Source organism: Orcinus orca, chromosome 11 (assembly GCF_937001465.1).
Source record: "Orcinus orca chromosome 11, mOrcOrc1.1, whole genome shotgun sequence".
Lineage (NCBI taxonomy): Eukaryota > Metazoa > Chordata > Mammalia > Artiodactyla > Delphinidae > Orcinus > Orcinus orca.
In genome coordinates this window covers 9,727,303-9,750,929 of record NC_064569.1, presented here as the reverse complement: position 1 = coordinate 9,750,929, position 23,627 = coordinate 9,727,303, and the positions used below count along the sequence as shown (strand labels likewise).

General features: G+C 44.4%; 1 protein-coding gene across 6 annotated transcripts in view; it reads left to right on the top strand.

The window, feature by feature from the left end:
• DUSP16 (dual specificity phosphatase 16) overlaps positions 1 to 23,627 on the top strand; it is an 85,648-nt gene that overhangs the window by 47,684 nt on the left and 14,337 nt on the right. For all 6 annotated transcript variants that reach the window (XM_049693885.1, XM_004281139.4, XM_049693884.1 and 3 more), the window contains one exon: positions 9,687 to 9,850. In XM_049693885.1, the coding sequence (XP_049549842.1) occupies positions 9,687 to 9,850 (164 nt within the window). The remainder of the gene's footprint in view (positions 1 to 9,686; positions 9,851 to 23,627) is intronic.

Genomic DNA, 23,627 nt, shown 5'->3' with positions numbered 1-23,627 from the left:
GTCAGGCAGATGGGACTCCGAAGAGTCGTCCTCCGGAGACCAGACTCCTGTTCGCTTTTCCTCGGGACTCAGAGCTTCGTCTCCTGATGGATGGTCTCGTGAGGCCTTGCCCCCGACGGTCACCAGGGGCACATCCGGCAGCCGCTTCATCCTTAGCCGGGATCTGATGATAGTTGGTCCAGTGCGTTTCCTGAGAGCTGTGCCCCTGGTCCCCTGAGCCCTGGATGTCGTACCGGACTCTGTCGTCCTGAGCCGCCGAGGGAACCCACCTCTCATGGAAAGTTCCCTGGACGTGATAGAAGCACCCTGAGGACTCACTGGGGCTTCTGGATGATGAAAGCAGAATTTACCAAGTCTCCCCTTTTAACCTTTCGTAGCAGAGAAATGTTTTCCTTGCCCTGTGCCGCTTTGCTCACCCTGAGGGTCCTCTGGGGCCTTGTGGTCAAGGAGTAGGAAGCAGGTTCTGGGCTCACACCCAGGCCCGCAGAGCTTTCAGCTCTGAATGGAATCAGGAAGTCGTTTTTTTTTTTTGGTTTTTTTTTTTGTGGTACGCGGGCCTCTCACTGTTGTGGCCTCTCCCGTTGCGGAGCAACAGGTTCCGGACGCGCAGGCCCAGCGGCCATGGCTCACGGGCCCAGCCGCTCCGCGGCATGTGGGATCTTCCCGGACCGAGGCACGAACCCGTGTCCCCTGCATCGGCAGGCGGACTCTCAACCACTGCGCCACCAGAGAAGCCCCAGGAAGTCCTTTTGAACACCCAAAATACACAAGACTTATGTCCATCAACAGTTATTCATTGTATCAAGGGAGGATTCAATAAACATTTAATTATGTGCCAAGCACTGTGCTAAATGCAGAGGTGATTGCAAAGGAGTGTGAGACACAATTCTTATGCAGACAGTTCACAGGGTATTATAGCCGGAGAGGTAAGAGGTCACCACACACACACACACACACACACACACACACACACACACACACACACACACACGGAAAGAGAATTCACAATTACCAGGTTAATGGTAAATTCTTACTGCCGTGTGATGGCTGTGTGTGTGTGTGTGTGTGTGTGTGTGTGTATTTTTTGGCTGCGTGGCTTGTGGGATCTTAGTTCCCTGACCAGCGATCGAGCCTGTGCTTCCTGAAGTGGACACACGGAGCCCTGACCCCTGAACTGCCAGGGAATTCCCATGGCTATACCTTTTATAGAAGTTCTAAGTTGGCAAGACCATATTTAAATACACTGGTCAGGGAAGAATTTTTTTTAATACAGCAGAATTTTAAAAAATGCAACAGAATAGAATTGAAACTAGAGGGACTTCCCTGGTTGTTACCAGAGGCTGGAGATGAGAAAGCCCAGGTGTGGTGGGAAAACAGTAAGAACATGAATGGGCCTGGGCCATGGTGGTGGGTAGAATAGGGACAGTGAGGGTGGACAGTAGAGTGGGATCAGGTGATGAAGGGCTTGAGTGTCTGATCAGGAATTTTGAATTGTATTCTGTGGGTATTTGGGAGCAGAGGATACATCAACACTTTATCTCAGGACCTTAATCTGGCCGCAGAGTGGAAACAAGTTGGGAAAAGGACGGACAGATCAGAGAGAGCTGTTCCTGAATTTATCTAACAGTGCGGCATGGAGCTTGTGGGCTGGGGGTGGGGAGGAGGCGGGGACAGGCAGACGGACATCGCAAAAGCTAGTCTGAGTGTTGGCATACCAGGTGGCTGCTGCTGAGGTGACTGGGAGAACGGGGCAGATGCGAACAGGGATACAGAACCAAAGAGAGCGAGATATTGGCTTGGAATTTATTTTAGAAGTATCGATAAGTCTTTCAAGTGAAAATGACCAAAAGAGGATTGAAAATGTTAGGTTGGAGTTTGGGACCTCAAGCCCCCAAATGCAACCTTGGAAATCTTTGGTTTTCAGGTGAACATGAGCAAAGGTGATCTCCTTAGTAACCTCCTCCTTCCATGCTGATGGAAGCAGAGGTCTTCTAGGTCCTTCCTCCTCAGGAAGCCCCAGGCTGCTGTTCGCTTGGCTGTAGCTTCACGTCTTAAAGTCACTGGAGGACCAGTCGGGTGGCCTCTGTGAACCTCTCTCCTCCTTATAGAGCTTGTTGCCTTTGCTTAGCCAAGGGTGGATTCTGGCCGTAATTCCTTTTGATTGGTCGTTCTGGTTGTGCTGTTCAGAACAACCTTTGTTTGAAGGCAGGTATTGAGAGTCCTGCCTGGCTGTGCGTGTGTGCGTGTGTTTGTGTGTGTTGAAGAAGAGCCTCTGGGTATAGTTATGTATTGCCAATTTGAAAGATCAGTAAGAGTAAAAAATACCACTTGATATCTTCTGAGAACTCTTTACTAAACAACACTTCTGGATTTTGCCAGTCGAATTGATCTAGATAACATTATCTTGAGGAATGTAAGATTTAGACATTATGAGACACGAGAACTCTTGTAAGTTGCATTATTTTAGTATTTAGTGCTTTTTTTACGCTAGTATTTTGAAATTTTTTAATTCGTTTATCGTGTGTTTGATAACTGTGTTAATCCAAAAATCAGCTAGAGGGCTTCCCTGGTGGCGCAGTGGTTAAGAATCCGCCTGCCAGTGCAGGGGACACGGGTTCGAGCCCTGGTCCGGGAAGATCCCACATGCCGCTGAACAGCTAAGCCCGTGCACCACAACTACTGAGCCTGCGATCTAGAGCCCACGAGCCACAACTGATGAGCCCGTGAGCCACAACTACTGAGCCCGCGATCTAGGGCCCACGAGCCACAACTGATGAGCCCGTGAGCCACAACTACTGAGCCCGCACGCCACAACGAAGAATAGCTGCTGCTCACCGCAACTAGAGAAAGGCCCATGTGCAGCAATGAAGACCCAAAGCAGCCAAAATAAATAAATAAATAAATTTATTTATTTAAAAAAAAAGAGAGATGGGATTGTTTTGTTTAAAAAAAAATTAGCTAGAATGTCCCATTCCCCAGCTGTGCCAGGGGATAGGTTGTTCTCATACAGAGTGAGCTTTTTTGGGGGTGTTACTTATGGGGCAAGTTTTACGAGTTGGAGGCTACTTCTCAGGCTTCCTGGAGGATCTCCACAGAAATGCATGTCTGTCCACCATCCTGTCAGGTGGATGGAGGAGATGGAATGAGAGTTTAAAATGAGCGTTCCACGTCATTTGGGATTTTTTTCTTCTGGGCTGCTCAGCGGAGAGTTGACTAGCTAGGACATAATTGCTGCTGCTGTTGCTGAGGAAAGTGCGCCATGCTCTCTACCCCCCTGGAAATGATCGATCAAGCCTGTGTGGTTGGGCTCACCCAGACCAACCTATGTGCATTGGAAAAGTACAGTTACATATTTTTGTTTGCTTTCTTCGGAGGTACAAAATTATGTTGCCTTTCCTTTGCCTTTCATGTCAGTAGTTTCAGCTTTCCATGTATACAGTCCACTGACCCTGGGAGAACTGTGACCATGCTTGTGTGTTTTTAAATGGTTAGAAGGTAAAGTTGCCTGAATCAGTCACTTCAGACTAAAGTGCAAAATAGTTATTCATGAGAGCAATTAAAATACTTGCAAAATACACATTTCAGCATTTCATTGTTTAATATTAGGGTTGTCTCCTTTGTGTAATAGCAAAGCCCAGATTTTATTTTCAGTGTGGAGAGAACTGTTCTCTACAGGTGCAGGAATACTTCACTTAAATCCTTCACATAGGGCTTCCCTGGTGGCGCAGTGGTTGAGAGTCTGCCTGCGATGCAGGGGACACGGGTTCGTGCCCCAGTCCGGGAAGATCCCACATGCCGCGGAGTGGCTGGGCCCGTGAGCCATGGCCGCTGAGCCTGCGCGTCCGGAGCCTGTGCTCCGCAACGGGAGAGGCCACGACAGTGAGAGGCCCGCGTACTGCAAAAAAAAAAAAAAAATTCCTTCACATACATTCTAGAATAAGTAAATGAATGGGTCGTATTTATGTCCCAAAAAGGGGGTCTTTGTTTTACAAAAGGGTTAAGCTGCATGAGAACTATATTTAAAAGCTGAAATTATATAAACTGTGAAAATGGTTTAATGTACAGAAATTAAATTTGCATATGACTTTAGAAAAATATCTTTCATAAAGTAGAGCTTTGTGTAAATAGATTTCTGTACGTAGCCATGGAACTCATCCCCAGTATGGGAAGGGGCTACCTTTAATCCCCCTTCCCAGCTTAGGCAGCTCTGTCAGCTGATAAAGCTCTTAGGACTTGCTCCCCATTTGAACTGAAGCATAAGTGAGCAGCCCTGTTTCTCCCTGCAAGGAACTGTCTTCAGAGTCATGGAATTGACATTTATCTCTGGTTTGACTAAAAGGATACGGATACATTTTGAGAATTTGCGTCTGAAAATTAACATTGCTAATCTGTAGTAAAGTGCTACTTTTGTGAATATTCCTTTATTTTAAGAAACAACTCTGTGATTTATAACTGCAAGGGTCAGAGGGAAGAGAAAACCGACCAGTTAGAATTGTTTAGCGGCATCGTTTTATGTATTTTATTTTACATGGCAGACTTTTTTTGCCTCTGAAAATGGAATGGTGGTTGACATTGGCTTTTATAGAAAATTATATTTATGGTTTGAATTGTGAAGGAGGTACTCTTAAGGGAAGAAGTATTTCCTGGCTGAATGAGAAGAAAGTGATATACAAATTATGAATGGCTTTAAGCTGTACCAGGTGTTTTCTCCGTCCAAAGTAATATGTATGTTTTTATTTATAAATATGCATTCTACAGGTAAATTTGTGGAAGACTAACAGAAATATGGATTTTTAACATTGCAGTTTGTCTGCCTGTTCATCCAAGTCTGTAGAGGCCAGTGGTGTCCGTATGTCTATCTGCTGGTCTCCCCACCCGCCTTTCTCTACAGGCCAGGGTGTCTGCATATGTGTCTTCCTTCCTCTTAAAACAAACACTCCTAGCTCAAGGGGCCAAAGCCGGTACAGCGTTCTGAGATTCAGGTCTGTCTTAGGGAAGCACACGTGCGTTGTTCGACTTTCTATTCTCTCCATTCCTAGATGATAAGCAGCATAAAATCTAGGGACAGGAGAAACTTGGCAAGATTGGACGGTGAGTCAGATACTTGAACGACTTTAAAAAATATTTTTAAACTTTTTCAAGAAGCGTGTCAGTTTCTCAGTGCTGCTTTCACAGTAAACAAGCGGAGATCATGAACTGGGGTTGTGTCTTCTTGTCATAATAGGATCTAACTCAGGGTCTGGGGACAGCAGAGCTGGGACAAGGGCAGAGAGGACTCTTGATTCTGTGTCTGTCAGCCATTTGTAACAGAAAGTTTACGTAGATGAATTGTACTTGTCTTCTTGTAAGAGGAAGAGGGACATTTCAGACATATTTCAAAACTGAGTTGCCGATGAGGCTACAGATAGTTTCTCGAGGGTTCGGGTAAGTCAGGCAGTGTCTCATCTGTTGTTAATTAATGAAATGAAACTGGGGTCACTGGAGTCCAACGATGAATGAAAGGTCAGCGAATGGAAAAAACTGTCAATAAAGGAGGATGTCAGCAGAGTGGAACATTGTCAGAGATAAAGATCAGGGAGAACGTACTCTTTGGCTGAGGTAGTGTTGTGTGGAAGTTACCAGGAGTCCTGGTTTGGGACATTTCAAGCCAGCCTGAGCACTAGATGAATGCTCTGATTTCGCAAAATCTGTGAAGTATTTTAAGGCTGTTTGGATTTGTGCTGCTAGAGATTAGTTGAAAAAATTTGTAAGGAAGAAAAAAAGTTTCTGTTTGTTTTATAATGTGTTATTGCTGTTTTGTTTGGCTTTGGGGTTTTGTTTTGAGGCTGAATAGTGGCTGCTTTCTCTCGTTCTTTTTTTTTTTTTTCTGTTTTCTTAGAATTTTCTAGAGCCACACTCACATTTTACTTGTTAGGACCACCAAAGTTAGAAGCGATTTAGGATAAAATGAATGATAGAGCTGCACTTCAAACAGCCCAGGCTGGCCGGCCTTCAGTTTACGATTGTTGGAGAATCTGTCCCCTCTGAGTGTAGTTCGGTGGAGGATGGGCTGAAAGTCACCGAGACGCCGCAACCGTCTCACCACCGATTCACAAACTGTGATCGTAAGCCGGCCATGACCGTGTTTTTCGTATCCCCCGCTAGTTCTTCCTCAGCTTTGTTACTGGTCTCGTGTGACTCACACTTACAGAGTTCTTGTTTCTCTGGTCAGGTCAGATCTCCTTCCCTTTTCTCTCCCTCATCGAAGTTTTTGAACCATGTGGCTTGGGGGAAGCAAGGCTCTTCCGTCAGTTTGGGAGAGGCCCGTGGCCATTTTCAGCCTGGTGAAATGAGACTGAAATGAGGGCAGGACCCCAGAGATGTCAGCAGGCTGTCCCCACATCCTGGAGAGCGTTGCAGTTAATTCCGTGGTATTTAGAGACACGGCTTAGCAGAGCGAGTGAGAGTCCAGTCTCGAGCCGGGCTCACGTCCAGCTGTTGATTATCACCCGGCGTCTTTCTGAACCTCTTTCCTTATCTGTAAAATGGGAGTAATCGAAGCACCTACCTCATGGGGCAGTTGTAAAGACTGAACAAACCCTTGTAAAGTGCTTAGAGCAACGCTTGTCACAGAGTAAATGTCCAGTAACTCTGGGAGTCCTTACATTATTTATAAATATGATGACGTAAGTTTCAGATGGAATTCAAGTGGAGTTTCCTTGGATTGCCTGGTTTCTCTGTTCTCTGAGAACATTTACTGGACTCTTGTTTTGTTGGATTTAAATGAGAGATCATCCCGTGAACTGTTTTGGAAACAGAATAGGAAAAAACATGAAAACAGTTCTTTAGAGAAACACCAGAACAACAAAAGTTAATGGAAGTTAAAATTTAAATTATAATCAAAATAGTGGCCGTCAGTTATCACGTTGGGTAGGTGGAACATAGGCAGATAATGTATAGACTCTTTAACATCTATTATTACAGGAACTGCTTTGAGGGGAAAACTCACCTTACATAACTGCATTATGCAGTTAAGAGACTGAAAAGGACAAAACATTAATGAAATAAAACGATAAATCCTAAACAGTGACGGGCACATACGTATGCCAATATTAACTGACCCCTTTTTTGAGATTGCCGTGGCTTATACTTTAGGTGTAGGGATTCTAATTTACTTCATTTCAGTAGCTGCGACAGCCCTAGCACAGCATTTCCTTGAGTGTGAGTTCCACCAGCTTAGATTTTAAGAGATTTTAGCGGGGGAAATGGGAGGGGAAATTCCATGGTCAAATAAGTTTGGGACCCTTAAATTAAATGAAAGTAAACTAGTTTCCTTAGAGATTTTTTTTCAGAGCTTTTAATACGTGTGCTGTGAGTCTCCCAGGGAGACGTGATATGCAGTGTTTCTGTTACTTTTTGGACCGATATCCCGTCTGTCAGCTTCCTGCAAGGACGCCCTCGCCCTGGAGCAGACTCTGGGAAAGGCAGCCTTAGAAGCATGACTGTTTTCGCTTTGTCTCAGGTGTATCCTACCGAGGTGTAGCTGCAGATCAGGGGTGGAGGAGGGGGGCCCCCAGATGAAGCTGGGAACTCAACGTCGGATCACTGTACCACGGAGGGCTCCCTCTGCGCGGGCACAAAGCACTCACGCATATCAGCTAATTCAGTCCTCTGACAGCTCTGTGAGGCGGGTGTGATCCTTATTCCCATTTTACGGACAGGAAACTGATAGCCAGAGGGCGTAAGTCACTTGTCCCAACAGCTAGAACGTGGTGAAGCCAGGACACAGACTCAGGTACAGGGGCCTCTGCCCGCCCTCCCTCTGCTGTACGGTCGCGGGGCTCACGTGCGTGGGGTTTGTATGCTGCGTGTGTGCACGGGGCGGGCCGGTGGTGGTGAGAGAACAGCATGAAACTGTGAGGTGACAGTGAGTTTTGTGTGGCTGGAGAGCGCGTTTGGAAAGGGCAAGAAATGCAACCTTAACGCTGAACAGGTACAGGTCCCCAGGGCCTCGTCGGTCCCGCAAAGGAAGGTGGGGTTTCTATAATGGAACCCCCTGCTCTTTCTGTCAGGTTACCTTAAGAACTTTAGTAAGCAAACTGCTTAAGGGTAAAAACAGTGCGGACGCTTGGCTTGGAGGCTAGGGCACACCTGCATTTGCAGGCGGCGCGGCTGTCGTCACCGACTTGCTGCTGTCCTAGCTTGCTGCGCCGCGCACCCCATGCTGGGCACAGACAGTGGACGCAGGAGTCCCGAGGGTCATGCTTGCGTTGAACATAACACAGGGGATAAAAACGGGTGACACCGCCCCCGTCAACTCCCTGCACTGCTGCAGTTTTTGAGGGCATATTTTATATGTCTCTGGAAGCGCAGGAAAGTCTAACGGAATGTAGCTCAAGGAGATGGAGGTAAATATTTAATGAGATTTTAGGGTCCTTTTTAAGATCTTATTTTATTTTTTATTGGAGTATAGTTGCTTTACAATGTTGTGTTAGTTTCTTGCCGTGTAGCAAAGTGAATCAGTCATATGTATACATATGTCCACTCTTTTTTAGAGTTCCTTCCCATTTAGGTCACCACAGAGCAGAGTAGGGTTCCCTGTGCTATACAGTAGGTTCTCATTAGTCATCTATTTTATACATAGTCGTGTGTGTACATGTCAGTCCCAACTAGGGTCCTTTTTAAGGCTTGATTAAAGAGGTAGAAATGAGGCTGCTCTGTCTTCTTAATTGTTTTTTAATTTAGTAGTATTAAAAATATACACATATTCCCTATAATCCAAATGTCTTTGGTTCCGAGTTTAGATGTAGTGACTAGGGAGGGTCTGGATAGTGAGGGATTCATCTGAAAACGTATCAGAATGTATTCAGTTCTTGGGTCTGGATTTGGATAGCAAGGAGGATTTAGATTGGAAAACCCAGGGAAGACCTTGTTCATCTTTTCTTTTCTGAAAGGAGGTGAGAGTGTCTCCTTAGCCCATAGATTTCTCTTCATTAACAGGTAGTGAGATTGTGACCTAATGAAGATCATAGAGTAGGTCATTATAAGGAAGGGACTGGAAAACACTGAATTCCTCTGAGTCCAGAAATCTTGCCACAAGGCGTCCGTGTAACCTGAGCGGTTAGGGTCTGTCGGCCCTTGTTCACAGCGCTCAGCCAGTGAACAGGAGACCCCGGCATCGGGGGTCATTATGCGACCCTTGATATAGAGAATATTTGTAAGAGTAAGGGGGGTATGTGGTATCTTTGCAATATAAAACTTATACAGTAGGAAGATTTAAAGTTCATTCTAGAAGGAGCTTTTAACTCTGTCCATTTCATTTTGAAGCAGTCACGTCTGGCCTCAGTTCATGTGTTTTTGTATCCGCATTTTGCATCTGTCTTGGCTCGGTTATCTGCTACTTTCAGTCCTCTTTAAGTCACACGAAATAGGACAGGGAGCGGGGGAAGACGTAGGATGCGTGGAGGTGAAGGGAGTGAGAGCGAGGGGGTGAGTCACTAAGCGCCTTCCGGGCCTGGGGTCACTTTCGTGGGCTTGCAAAGCCGGGGCTGGTGCTGGATTGTACCCCAGACCGAGCAGCTGTGGACGGGGCTCCACTTCCATCTGTGGGACCTGATTGTTCTTTTCAGACAACTGTATTTGAGTAGTTAGCAGAAGGCTGGTTTTCATCTTTATGCACGGCGTAACTGTACCCTGTCTGTCCTTAGGTGGGTTTGCCGAGTTCTCCCGCTGTTTCCCTGGCCTCTGTGAAGGAAAATCCACCCTAGTCCCCACCTGCATTTCTCAGCCTTGCTTACCTGTTGCCAACATTGGGCCAACCCGAATTCTGCCCAATCTCTATCTTGGCTGCCAGCGAGATGTCCTCAACAAGGTGGGTGCTTTGAACATAACCTTCATTGCAGGGTTTCTTGACAGCAGCTGGAGAAGCACTGGGCTGCCGGCGGGCTGTCCTTTCAGGCACACGCACCCCGTGTTCTTAGCACAGCTCCCCTGTGAGCAGCCCAGCGGCCGTACCATCCTCCCCAGCGCCGTCTGCTGTGACGTTCTGCTCGCTGTAGGAAGGCTAAGCCGTTGTCAAGTGTGCTGTGCTTACAGGTCCAAGAGACCTGCGGTTGGGCACACCCAGGAAGGCTCATGCCGCCTAGACGATTTCACATATAGAGATGTATTTATTTACTGCAGCAACTAGAAAGGGACTCGGGTTGGCTTGGACTGAGGAAGATCTCATGATGACTCCTGGCTAGAGGGGCGGGGAGGGGGGTAAAAGGATGGTGAGGACCAGCGCTAAGAAGACGCTCTGCAGGCGCCCCGCCTGAGGCCCCTTGGAGCAGTTTGGTTGAGAAAGAAGCGGGAGGACCATAAATAACTGGATGAAAAGGATGTGAGCCGTTCTGAACAAGGTGTATCCAACGGAGGAGCCGTGTTGATTGCCTGAGGCCATTATATATAACGGTACACACATGACAGCGGTAGAACTAAGATCCGTCTGTCTCCACTGCTTATATGCTCTTAACAAGTGGTGCTAGAAAACAGTGCTCTAACTGCCTGGAAAGTGGTTTGTCTCTAAAACCTCTTGTTTACATCACCTCTAATTGAAAAAGCAATCAAAGATCTTAATTCAACCGCTGGTGATCTGCAAGTGCTGCTTTTTGGGTATTTCTGCTTGAGGAGCTGAAAGAATTGGGCTGACCGTAACATAAGCTTCCAGGTGGGCTTGCTTTACTTTAGCACGTGGAGAGCAAACACACCCTCTCATTGGGCAGCAAGGAGGCATTCTTTTTGCTCTCTTTTTCTTTTTTGTTCTCAAAACTCCTGCCTCTTCAGAATTTTGCCTGGACATTTTTGCTAACATGTCTGCTCGTTCTGTGAGGTATTTGAAATTTGATAGCTTATGCTTGCACTGAGCCTTTCTGGTGGGGTCACGATGTCTTTGAGCACGTGCATTTTATTAGTTCTCTTTGAGAGATAAGCAAACTATGTCACAGAAAGCAAAATTGATTTCCTAAAGTCACATGCAACCCTGGGGCAAACCTGGAGGTGCTTTATTTAATCCTTAAATCAGCAAATAAAACAAAATGAAATAAAATTCCTAGTTAAGGATCCTGTTCAGAATCCCCCCAGTAAAACTTAACCGGTCACTGGCAGGTGATTTTACAAGTAGTTATGTGACAGGTCCTTTTTGTTGCTTCTGACATTCAGCGCAGTGGTACCTTGATTTTGCTGCATACCTTTTCCAGGTTTAACAAATGCGTCAGTTAACAGCTAAGTGAGGCCTGCAGGGTGAGAGCAGTTAAACTGGAACCTGAAGTTGAGGTGTGCCGGGGGCTGATAGTTTTCTGTTTTTAATTGGCTTCTACATGTCCGTGTGCTAAACAGGATAGGCACACAGATGCCTTGAAAGGAAATGGTTGTAGGGGGAGAATGGGTTTATGCAAGCTCATGGGGAAACAGGTTGAGCAAGGAGTCATTGGGGAAGACCGTGAGAAAGCTGCTTTGGGAGCTGCCGACGTGCAGACTAGGGAGTGGTGAGAAGAGTGCTCTCAAGGTGGCGAGTAGAAATTTCTATGTACGTAACCTCTAGATTCAGTGTTGAGCAGAGTCCTAGTGCTGGAGGGGACCTTACAGATCATTTAGTCAGCCTCCTTCGTTCGATAATGAGGAAATCGTAATTCCAGAAATGTTAAATAAAGTTCCACCACATCACCCCGCTGGTGGGTCTTAGAACTGGATGTGCCTCTCTTTCGAAAACAGCATAAACTCATCTCCCTGCTCCACTCTCTGGTTTAAACTTCCCAGGAGAAATAATGTGCTCTCTTCTTCTGGAAGATCTCCAGAGATGAAGATTTTATAATCTCCCCTGATAGTACGTTCCTTTTTAGTCAAACTTAGAAGTTTCTAAGAACCACCACCACAAGACCACTAATCTTATTAGTCATCTTCCTATTTATTTATTTATTTGTAATAAAGTGCCACTAAAATATGTTAAAAGCATGTCACGGAAAATTTCTGGGGAGGGTAATAGTGTTTATCATTTAGAATGCTAGGCTCTTTATGTCACTGCATTTAACCCTCATAATAGGATTTGGAGGTAGGTTGGCTCTGAGTTATGTCACTTACTTACCCAAGATTTTGTGGCTAGAAAGTCATTGACCTCAAAGCTAGTGAGTGACAGAGACCTCCTCAAACCCAAACTACTCTGGCTCTAAGTCCTGTGTTTGTAGAACACCAGAAATCCTCATCGTCTGGAAATTGAAATCTCTGTAACAGGCTGTCACGAAGGACTGACAAGTCTTAACAGTCTGTTGAATCACAGCTGAGATTTGTTTCCTCCTGCTTTGTCTACAGCATGTTCTATACCAGCATCATCCCACAGAAGTATAATGCAAGCCACATATATAATCTAGAATGTTCTGATAGCCTTATTTAAAAAGTTAAAGAAAAACCCAAGTGAAATTAATTTTAATGACATTCATCACCGTATGTCTAGAATATTACCGTTTCAACATGCAATCAATATAAAAAATTATTGGCACTTTACAGTTTTTGGTACTAGGTCTTTGAAATCTGGTGTGTGTCTTATGGACTCTGCACCTCTCACTGTGGACATGCCACATGTGCCTGTGCTTCCACAGATCAGACGGTGCAGGTCAACACTCTCAGCATGTGATTGTTTTTACTTAGGTCTCAAAGACATAGCTCTTCTGTAAAAGACTGTAAGAAGGCACTGGTAGCAAAAAGAACACACTTCCTTTCCCCTCGCATCTGTACTTTGTTTCCCACAATCTGTCCTCCTCTGGTCTTTGAACTGGAGTTGTACAGCGGTTACACTAAAGCAGTTTGCTGGTGCCCACAGTTCACATCTGACTGAGTGGGACTTGAACCAGAATCTCTAGTTATAATGGGACAGACAGAAGTTCCTGATGTTTTTTTCTCCTTGACCAGTTAAAATTTCAAATGGACTTTTATTTCCCACTTACACACGGGGTGTACGATGGGATTCCCTACTGCGAGTCGTTCCTGAGCCGGGACCTCTTTGGCTTCTTCCCTAAAGCTGCCGTGCCCGCGCTTTCCCCATTTTAAACAGGGTACAGTCAGCTTTTTGGGGGTAGCTTCTTATTTCAGTCTTCTAACACGCACAGTTGGCTTTCCTGGGCTGCCTTGCTGTTCTGCCCGTCACCAGGACTACTGCCACTTTCTCTGGTGTTTTCGTATGAGAGTTAGGCTGTAGCCTGGACACCGTATAGCCAAATACTGCTTTCAGGTTTCTCTGTGATCTAGGAAGACAAAGGCTCATGTCGTCAAAATGATCAGTGAAAGTATTTATTCAGGGTCCACGGTGTGTAGAACGCCATACAGAGTGCAGGTTGGTTAGACAAGACCTGTTCCTGAGACGGTAATTCGCAAACAAGGTGATTCAGGCAGGAGCGAGAGCCGGCTCCGGACCGGGAGGATTCGCATGCCAGGTCTTCGCCTCACCGGCCGGAGCCACGTGCCCCGAATCTGCTTCTTCACCTGCAAACTGAGATGATTCCTGCCCCCTAGTGTTCTTGTGAGGCTCCTGTGACGTGGCCTTACGCCAGGCACCAAGAGCAGTTCCTGGTTTATAGGGACACTTACTGTCACCACCGGGTAGGGTGTACAAGGGTCTGGGGTGAGTGGTGGGTACATTGGGCGTGGCTGGCTGAGGAAGGCTGGCTGGAGGAAGTAGGTCAATTCTGAAGGCAAGGGGAGTGGCAAATGCAAACTCACTCATTAAATTGACTTCAGAAAGAAAAATTACAACTCCTTTATCTACATTTGCAGTGCCTGTGTGATTTAATGGGACCTCTGTCCTCAGCCTAAATGAACATGGGCAACCTGACCAAACAGAGCAGTTGTATTAAAGCTGTATTCCATATATTACTGCACAGTCTGTATCAACAGAGTATGGAGCCCATATTTAGAAATTAGTCCAGCTACAGGGCAAAGTTGTTCATGGTTTAGGAGAAGGAAACAAAGGGGAAAAAAAAGTGAATGCAAATCATAGCAGTAAAATTAAGATTTATTTTTTGACTCACAAAAATTATTTTTGAACACTTTCTTGACTGTGTTTTGAAACCAGAATCTATTTTTTAATTTCTTAGGGGGTAGTCTTTTCTACTTTACAGCTGAACCCTTTTTTATACCCAGCCTGCTACATTCAGTGTAATTTCCCTACTTGAGGCCAATTAGGAGAAAGGACAGTTTGAATTAGTGAAAGATATACTTTACAGGCTGGGGGGTGGGCAGCAACTTTACTGAGATATAATTTATATACCATGTGATTTATAAGTTATTTTTAATTGAGATATAATTGACGTATAACATATATATAATGACGTATATGTTATACGTCATTATATAATTGACATATAACATATTTTAAGTATGTTAGTTTCAAGTAACATTATATCCAACATTCAATATTTGTATATATTGCTAAATGATCACAATAAATCTAAGTTAACATCTACCACCACACATAGCTACTCCTTTTTTTTCTTATGATGAGAACTTTTAAGATTTCTCAGCCACTTTCAAATATGCAATACACTATTATTATCTATAGCCGGCATGCTGTACATTACATCTCCATGACTTACTTGTTTTGTGACTGGAAGTTGGTACCTTTCGACCACCTTTACCCCTCCCCTCCACCACCTCTGGCAGCCACCAATCTGTTCTCTGTACCTATGAATTCAGTTTCTGTTTGTTTTTCAGATTCCACATGTAAGTGAGATCATACAGTATTTGTCCTTCTCTGTCTGACTTAGTTCGCTTCGCATAATGCCTTCAAGGTTCATCCTTGCTGCCGCAAATGGCAAGATTTCCTTCTTTTCTAAGGCTGAGTAATATTCCATTGTATACATAAGACCACGTCGTCCTTATCCATTCATCTGTCAGTGGGCACTTAGGTTGTTTCCATGTCTCGACTTCTGTAAATAGTGCTGCAGTGAACAAGGGGGTGCATGTGTCTTTTGGAGATAGCGTTTTTGTTTCCTCCGGATAAATATCCAGCAGTGGAATTGATGGATCAGATGGCAGCTCTATTTTTAATTTTTTGAGGGACCGCCACACTGTTTTCCATAGTGGCTGTACCAGTTTACATTCCCACAAACTATTATTTTAAAAATAAGGTAAAGTAAGGGAACTAACATTTATTGAAACTTCTTGTATATTATGTGCCACTTTATCCTCATAACAGCTTTACAAAATAGAGATCGTTAGCCCTGTTTTACAGGTAAGGAAACTAAAGCTGAGGGAGGCCAGGTAGCCCCTCCAAGGTCATTCAGGTAGCGGACAGTCACGTGCTGAGCCGGGCTCCCAGTTTTCTGGGACTGGTGCCCGTGTGCTTGTCCTGCACACTGCGTTCACCCACAGTAACAGGAGGAAGGAGGGTTTAGAGGCACGTGTGCTGGCAGAAAGGGAAGTGGTGGTAGAAGTTTATCAAAACTTCCTTCTGACTGTTTCTGTTTTCTCCATGAGCAGAGAGAGAGGGTGAGGGAGGACATATGGAGGGTTTGAAAAGAACGAGGAAGGGCTGGAATGGCATCCAGGCTAGAGGCCAGGTGAAGACCAGGGGCCTAGAGTGCCCGCTGGGGAGCGTGGCTGGAAGGGGGCCCGGCAGCAGCGCTGACGAGTGTTCTTCTCGGGCCACGTTCAGCTGCCTGCGTGCAGATGCAGACTCGGTGGCGAGCCAGGTTCATCCAGGGCTGTGATCTTGCCAAGTGAGTGTGAAGAGGTGACGGAGGGACCCAGTAATTGAGGGTGAAAGCGAGGGAGGGATTCCAGGTGACCCTCGAACAGTGAGGGGGTTAATCCTCGTATCGTTTATGGTCGGCCCTCGCCCTCCGCAGGGCCTCTGCAACCTCAGATTCAACCAGCTGTGGAGCCTGTAATACTGTAGTGTTTACTGTTGAAAAGCATGCACGTATAAGTGGACCCGCACAGTTTAAACCTGAGTTGTTCAAGGGTCAACTGTGTAGTGACTGGCCACAGAATTTAAGCTGGGCCAGGAAGCAAGGACAGACGTCATGAGGATGAAGGACAGAGAGGAGGCTGAATGAGGTCCTGGGGGGATCGAGGGACGCCAGGAGTGGTGGTAGAAGGCAGTAAGCTGGAAGGAAGGAGGCGGCGTCCTGCAGCGCGTTGTGTGAGGTTATGGTTACTGGTAATGGCAGAGACCGGACCGGGCCTTGGGAGGGAGTGCTCAAGGTGAGGCGCTCAGAGAACCCAGAGGCCACGGTGTCGGAAGGATATTTGAAGGCCGGAGAAGAAAGATTACGTTATCAGTAGGAAGCACGTGTTAGCCGACTGAACACAAAGTTGAGCCAAATATGCAACAGCATGAAGGCTCTCTGGAAGCCTAAGGATTACGGTGTTTAATGACGGGACAGAGTCATACTGAGTTGTGTACGCTTTACACAACACACTGAAACAACGCTGAATGAATTACGTAAATTCCTTAAAATGTGGTAGGAAGTCAAGACCTCCATCTCTGAGTAAAAGCAGTCATGATTCTATAAAACAAACCCGTTCTTCATACTTGTGGTTCCATCCCAGTTCTTGCTGTCAGGAGCATTGACATAAGATGCCCTCTCGGCCACTTACATGCCCGGCCGTGAACATCATCAGGAGAGAAGGGAACAGAACGGTCACATGACAGTCACGTGACGCCTTAGCTGACTGCAGCCCCCACCCACCCCTCTGCTCTGCCACCCTCGGCAGGTGGGCGCCTGTCTCCTGGCAGCAGTGGGCTCCGGGCCGTCGCAGGGCTACTAACCCCATTTGAACAGTTTACTCACCAGGACGCAATTGTGTTTGTTCTCGGACCTGTTTAGGCCAATGTACTTGTTATCGTAACGATGTACGTTAGTTAAAATATTGCATACACGGATGAAATATGAATGAGGAAAGAGAGTTGTTTTTCTATGACCTAAGCTAAATGGTTTCAAAAGATTCGGGAAAGGGACTTCCCTGGTGGCGCAGTGGTTGGGACTCCGCACTCCCAGTGCAGGGGGCTGGGGTTTGATCCCTGGTCAGGGAACTAGATCCCGCATGCATGCCGCCACAACTAAGGGGCCCATGTGCCTCAACTGTGAAGCCGGCGAGCCATGATTAAGGAGCCCACAAGCTGCAACTAAGGAGCCCGCCTGCCGCAACTAAGACCCAGTGCAACCAAATAAATAAATAAATGTTAAAAAAAAAAAAAGATTCAGGAAAGACTGATTGCTCTATGTTTTTTTCTGTCTTACTAGGCAGGGGAAGGCAGCCATAGAATATTTAGGGGACAGTCATAATCTAGAAGATTCTGTCCTGATTTATTGCTTTACTAGTTCTTGCTCTTTAAAGAATGGAAAGTATAAGTGGTAGATGCATTTGGTTGTGATTTTCTTAAGAACTCCAGTCAGCTAACCTATTTTTAAAAAAACACCAAGAAATTAGTGAATTAATGTACATTTATTTGTTTTGAGTTAAAATGTTTTACGTATATATGTAACATTTTTAACGGTTTCCTCTTTTAACTCATTTTTTCCACTGATGTATAACTAGCATTTTTTTCTCATTTCATTTTGTGGTTAAATTATTTTATTATCACTCCATTTCAACACATTAATGTCCCCTCCCCCCTTACATCAGTTATCTAAAATAAAGCTACTACTTAAGTGCATCTCTTCGTGGCACACCGTTTTATATGTGGAGAATATTGTTGAGACATAAACAATGTTGTAGGCTTGGACGACTGATGTTTCTTACATGAGGTCAGAACTGCCCCTTTTTCGTGTTTCCTTTCCATCGGGCCATGACCATTGGGCACGTGGCAGCAGTGGCGTGAGGCTGGGGGACGTGCACGTGGGCAGCCAGGCCTCAGCCGGGAGCAGCAGATGCCAGTGTGAACACGGCAGCAGGGCCACGCTGTGATGCCCGTGGCTGCAACTGAGGTGACAATCAGGGAAGAGAGAGGTAAAACAGGACTGATTAGTCTCCTCCAGTAGCCATCAAGTGTCCTGAGTTGGCGTCCATGCCCAGAGGGGTGCTCCTTTATTTCCTAACTGGTTATAGATAAAAAGGGTGAAAAAGGATGCAATTAAAACTTCATATTCTGTTACTTCATTTGGTTAAAAAGAAAGTCTGTCTGTAGGCTAGTTACCTTATTGTTCCATCTAATTTGCTTTAAAAAGAACTTCAGTAGAGAATGGCAGTTAAGAGGACAGATTCTGGAGATGAGAATATGCTTGGATTTGGATTTCTACTCTGGACCACTTGTTAGCTGTATAACTTTGGAAACATTCCATGAACTCTCTAAGCCTCAGTTTCCTCATTTTAAAAATGAGAAGAATAATAGTATCCATCTCAAAGGGTGGTTGTGAGGATTAAATGAGACGGTGCATTTAAAGGCTTAGCACAGTCCCAGGTACACAGTAGGCACTCAGTAAACGTTAGATGTTGTTTATTAATGTGTACCATAGTAGTATATTGTTAATATAACAGAGCACCTGTAGCAAAGGTGCCCAACACATTTTTTATTGAATTTAGGTTTAAGTGGTCATTTCTACAGAATGTAGACTATTAGGCTAATTGTCAGAAGTGTACATTGTTCTAGACTTTGTGTGGGGAAATCACATTTGATGCTCACTGCTGACTTGTCTCACGTTAGTGTTGTCATTTGTGAGCATCGCCTGTGGTCTTTTGTGTAGAGTAGGTAACGCTGCCCGTGTCAGCCTCTCTCCTCAGAAACTCCTGTGTCTTTATTATCGTACTACTTTTAATTTAATAAATCTTGGTCACACTGTTGATGGAAAGGAGATGGAAATGTAAAAAGGTTCCTTTCTTTAAGGAGCGTTCATGAGAGAGGCATGAAAGACTTTTATCTCCAGTAATGCTGCTGTTCTTGCGTGGGAAACGCTGTGGTGATCAGACAGTGGTAGAAAACAGTGTGACCTTCGCTCGTGTACAGACGTTAAAAAGTTGTAAACACCACTGAGATCTAACGGGAGCCTACGAGACCTTCGGAAGGCGAGGGTCAGTCACTCTAAGGAGCTCGCCCAGCTCCACAAGCTGTTTCTTGACTGTGTCATCTGATAGCCGAGAGGGCCGCACACCTGATCTGGATTTACTCAGTCTACCTTTTCTGTAAAACAATATATTTATTGTGCTGAATGTGGTAAATGAAGGGATGAGCGTGTTGGCAGGAGGCTAAAATAGGGAGAAAATGACCAACTGTCCTTCGGGGAGTTGGAGTTGGAACAGATCTGTAGAGGAGGTAGCATTCCAAGAAAAGGAAGACGTGACCAGAGTTGCTTCGAAGAGAATGATTTCAGGCCAGGGACATTTCCTGAGAGGCAGCAATGGATGACTAAATGGAGTGGGTTGTATAGGCTTGCCTGGAAGATGGTGGACGGGATGTTAGCTGAACAAACACGTACCGAGTGCAGCTATGTACCTGGTGCTGAAGGGAGAAGAACAGGCAAGCATCTGGCCAAGACCTCACTACTTCACTGCTTAATAGGAGAGACGAGGGAATCTGCTGATGTGCTCGGTGCTTTACTAATAGCATGTCCAAAGTCCTTCGGACGGGCAGAGAACAGAATGGTTAATTATGCACCCGTAGGAGGGCTTCATAGTAAGGTTAACTTAAAGTAGAAAAGTGGAAGAGTCATCAGGAAGAGGAACAGGGCCTGCTGAGCTCAGACGGTGCGAGCAGCATCGGGGAAGGGGGATGCGCTGTGACGGGGATTTGGCGATGGTACGGAACAGGAGCAGGCAGTGAGACATGATGAAACTAAGTGTGGAGAAAGCACGTAGCTCGCGTTTAATTACAAGAAAGATTCCTCCAGTTGTTGTTTGGAGGGGAAAACACCGCAAACTTCAAGAGCTCCCTGTTGGCTTTGTTGCTACCATGGTGAGGGCTGACCCCTGAGCAGCGACTGGGAATAGAGAGAAAGGGTGGACGGGAGGGGTGATACCAGGAGGGTTTGGCAACATTAGGATGGGGGTGGTGAGGAAGAAAAACAGGATGAAATGATCCCATTTTCTAGCTCAAGTGTCTGGGTGGATGTTATTACCAAAAACCGGTTTTGGATTACAGAGAGGAAACAAGAATTTGAGGCAGAGAAGGGAGAAAGAGAATGTGCTGTGTTTCTGACATTTTGAGTTTGAAGGTCCTGAGGAACATCCAAATAGAGATACCAGGAAGCGGCTGGAAATGACGTCAGAAATTAAAGAGGGCGTGTGTGTGTGTGTGTGTGTGTGTGTATTTATTTAAGAGTCATCAGCATGTAGAGGTGATAATTAAAACTACGGAGGGGGCTTCCCTGGTGGCGCAGTGGTTGAGAGTCCGCCTGCCGATGCAGGGGACACGGGTTCATGCCCACGTCTGGGAAGATCCTGTGTGCCGCGGAGCGGCTGGGCCCGTGAGCCATGGCTGCTGAGCCTGCGCGTCCGGAGCCTGTGCTCTGCAACGGGAGAGGCCACAGCAGTGAGAGGCCGGCGTACCGCAAAAAAAAAACCCCCAAAAAACAAACAAAAAGAAACTACGGAAACAGAGTCAACCTTCAGAGAGAGTATTTACAGCCAGAAGATGGCCTAGGACTGTATCTTAGAGAACAACCAGCATGTTCAGTTTGGGAAGAAAATGTTCTCATTGTGTGTGCATATATTCTGAAGTCATAGCACAAAATAAACAAAACAAACAAACAAAAGTATTCTAGCATACTCCCAAATCTTGTAAATCAATGCACTTATTCATGCATTTTGGGGATTACATCTAACATGGTCATAATAAATTTACATAGTTGCCCAGGAGGGGCAAGTCATAGTAAACTGTTGCGGTTTTATTTTCTGTTCTTTGTTCCACTTCTCTCTCTAGTAATGAAGATAATAGAGAGTTGACTATATTAGTGATGTGTGATCTTTTAAACAGCCTATTTTGCCCTTAAAAAATTCTGCTTTAAAGCCTCAATAAATTTAAGAAAACTGAAATCATATCAGGCATCTTTTCCGACCACAACGCTATAAGGCTAGAAATCAACTACAGGGAGAAAACTGCAAAAAGCACAAACACGTGGAGGCTAAACAATATGCTACTGAACAACCAGTGGATAACTGAAGAAATCAAAGAGGAAATCAGAAAATACCTTGAGACAAATGAAAATGAAAACACGACGATCCAAAACCTACAGGATGCAACAAAAGCAGTTCTAAAAGGGAAGTTTATGGTGATACAAATTTACCTCAGGAAACGAGAAAAATCTCAAATAAACAACCTAAACCTTATGCCTAAAGCAACTAGAGAAAGAAGAACAAACAAAGCCCAAAGTTAGTAGAATGAAAGAAATCAGAGCAGAAATAAATGAAATAGAGACTAAAAAAACAATAGAAAAGATCAATGAAACTAAAAGCTGGTTCTTTGAAAAGATAAGCGAAATTGATAAACGTTTAGCCAGACTCATCAAGGAAAAAAGGGAGAGGGCCCAAATCAGTAAAATCAGAAGTGACAAGGAAGTTGCAGTCTACACCACAGAGATACAAAGGATCATAGGAGACCACTGTGAGCAACTATATGCCAATAAAGTAGACAACCTAGAAGAAATGGACAGATTCTTAGAAAGATACAAATACAATCTCCCAAGACTGAACTAGGAAGAAACAGAAAATATGAACAGACCAATTACCAGTACTGAAATTGGATCAGTGATTTTAAAACTCCCAGCAAGCGAAAGTCCAGGACCAGATAGTTTCACAGGTGAATTCTACCAAACATTTAGAGAAGACTTAACACCCATCCTTCTGAAACTATTCCAAAAAATTGCAGAGGAGGGATCACTTCTGAACTCATTCTATGAGGCTACCATCACCCTGATACCCAAACCAGACAAAGATATCACACAAAAAAGAAAAAATTACAGGCCAGTATCACTGATGAACATAGATGCAAAAATCCTCAACAAAATACTAGCAAATCGACTCCAGCAATACATTAAAAGCATCATGCATCATGATCAAGTATGCCAAGGATCAAGGACTTTTCAGTATCCACAAATCTGTCAGTGTGAGATATACCACATTAACAAATTGAAGAGTAAAAATCATATGATTATCTTAGTAGATGCAGAAAAAGCTTTTGATAAAATTCAACATCCATTTATAATAATAAAAAAAAACCTCTTCTGAAAGTGGGCATAGAGGGAACATACCTCAACATAATTAAGGCCATATACGGTAAACCCACAGCTAAGATCATACTCAATGGTGAAAAGCTAAAAGCATTTCCTCTAAGATCAGGAACAAGACAAGGATGCCCACTGTTGCCATTTTTATTCAACATAGTTTTGGAAGTCCTAGCCACAGAAATCAGAGAAGAAAAGGAAATAAAAAGAATCCAAATTGGAAAAGAAGTAAAACTGTCACTGTTTGCAGATGACATGCTACTATACATAGAAGATCCTAGAGACGCTACCAGAAAACTACTAGAGCTCATCCATGAATTTAGTAAAGTTGCTGGATATGAAATTAATATACAGAAATATGTTGCATTTCTATACACTAACAGCAAAATATCATAAAGAGAAATTAAGGAAACAGTCCCATTTACCATCACATCAAAAAGAATAAAATACCTAGGAATAAACATACCTAAGAAGGCAAAAGACCTGTACTCTGAAAACTGTAAGACACTGGTGAAAGAAATTGAACACAACATGATGGAAAGATATATATATGTTCTTGGATTGGAAAAATCAGTATTGTTAAAAGACCATACTACCCAAGGCAATCTACACATTCAGTACAATTCCTATCAAATTATCAATGGCATTTTTCACAGAACTAGAACAAAAAATTTTTTTAATTTGTATGTATGGAAACACAAAGACCCCGAATAGCCAAGGCAATCTTGAGAAGGAAGAACGGAGCTGGAGGAATAAGTATCCCTGACTTCAGACTATACTACAAATCTACAGTGATCAAAACAGTAAGGTACTGGGAACGAAAACAGACACACGGATCAACAGAACAGGATAGAAAGCACAGAGATAAACCCACACACTTATGGTCAATCTATGACAAAGGAGGCAGGAATATACAATGGAGAAGAAGTCTCTTCAATAAATGGTGCTGGGAATACTGGACAGCTGCATGTAAAAATATGAAATTAGAACATTCTCTAACAACATATACCAAAATAAACTCAAAGTGGATTAAAGACCTAAATGTAGAACTGGAAACCATAAAACTCCTAGAGGAAAACATAGGCAGAACACTCTGACATAAATCGCAGCAGTATCTTTTTCGGGCCGTCTCCTGGAGTAATGGAAATAAAAACAAAAATAAATAAATGGGATCTAATTAAACTTAAAAGCTTTTGAACATCAAAGGAAACCATAAACAAAACAAAAAGACAATCTACAGAATGGGAGAAAATATTTGCAAACGATGCTACTGACAAGGGATTAATTTCCAAAATATATAAACAGCTCATACAGCTTAATTAAAAAAAAAAAAACCCAATCAAAAAGTTGGCAGAAGACCTAAACAGACGTTTCTCCAAAGAAGACACAAAGATGGCCAACAGGCATATGGAAAGATGTTCAGTATTGCTAATCATTAGAGAGATGCAGATCAAAACTACA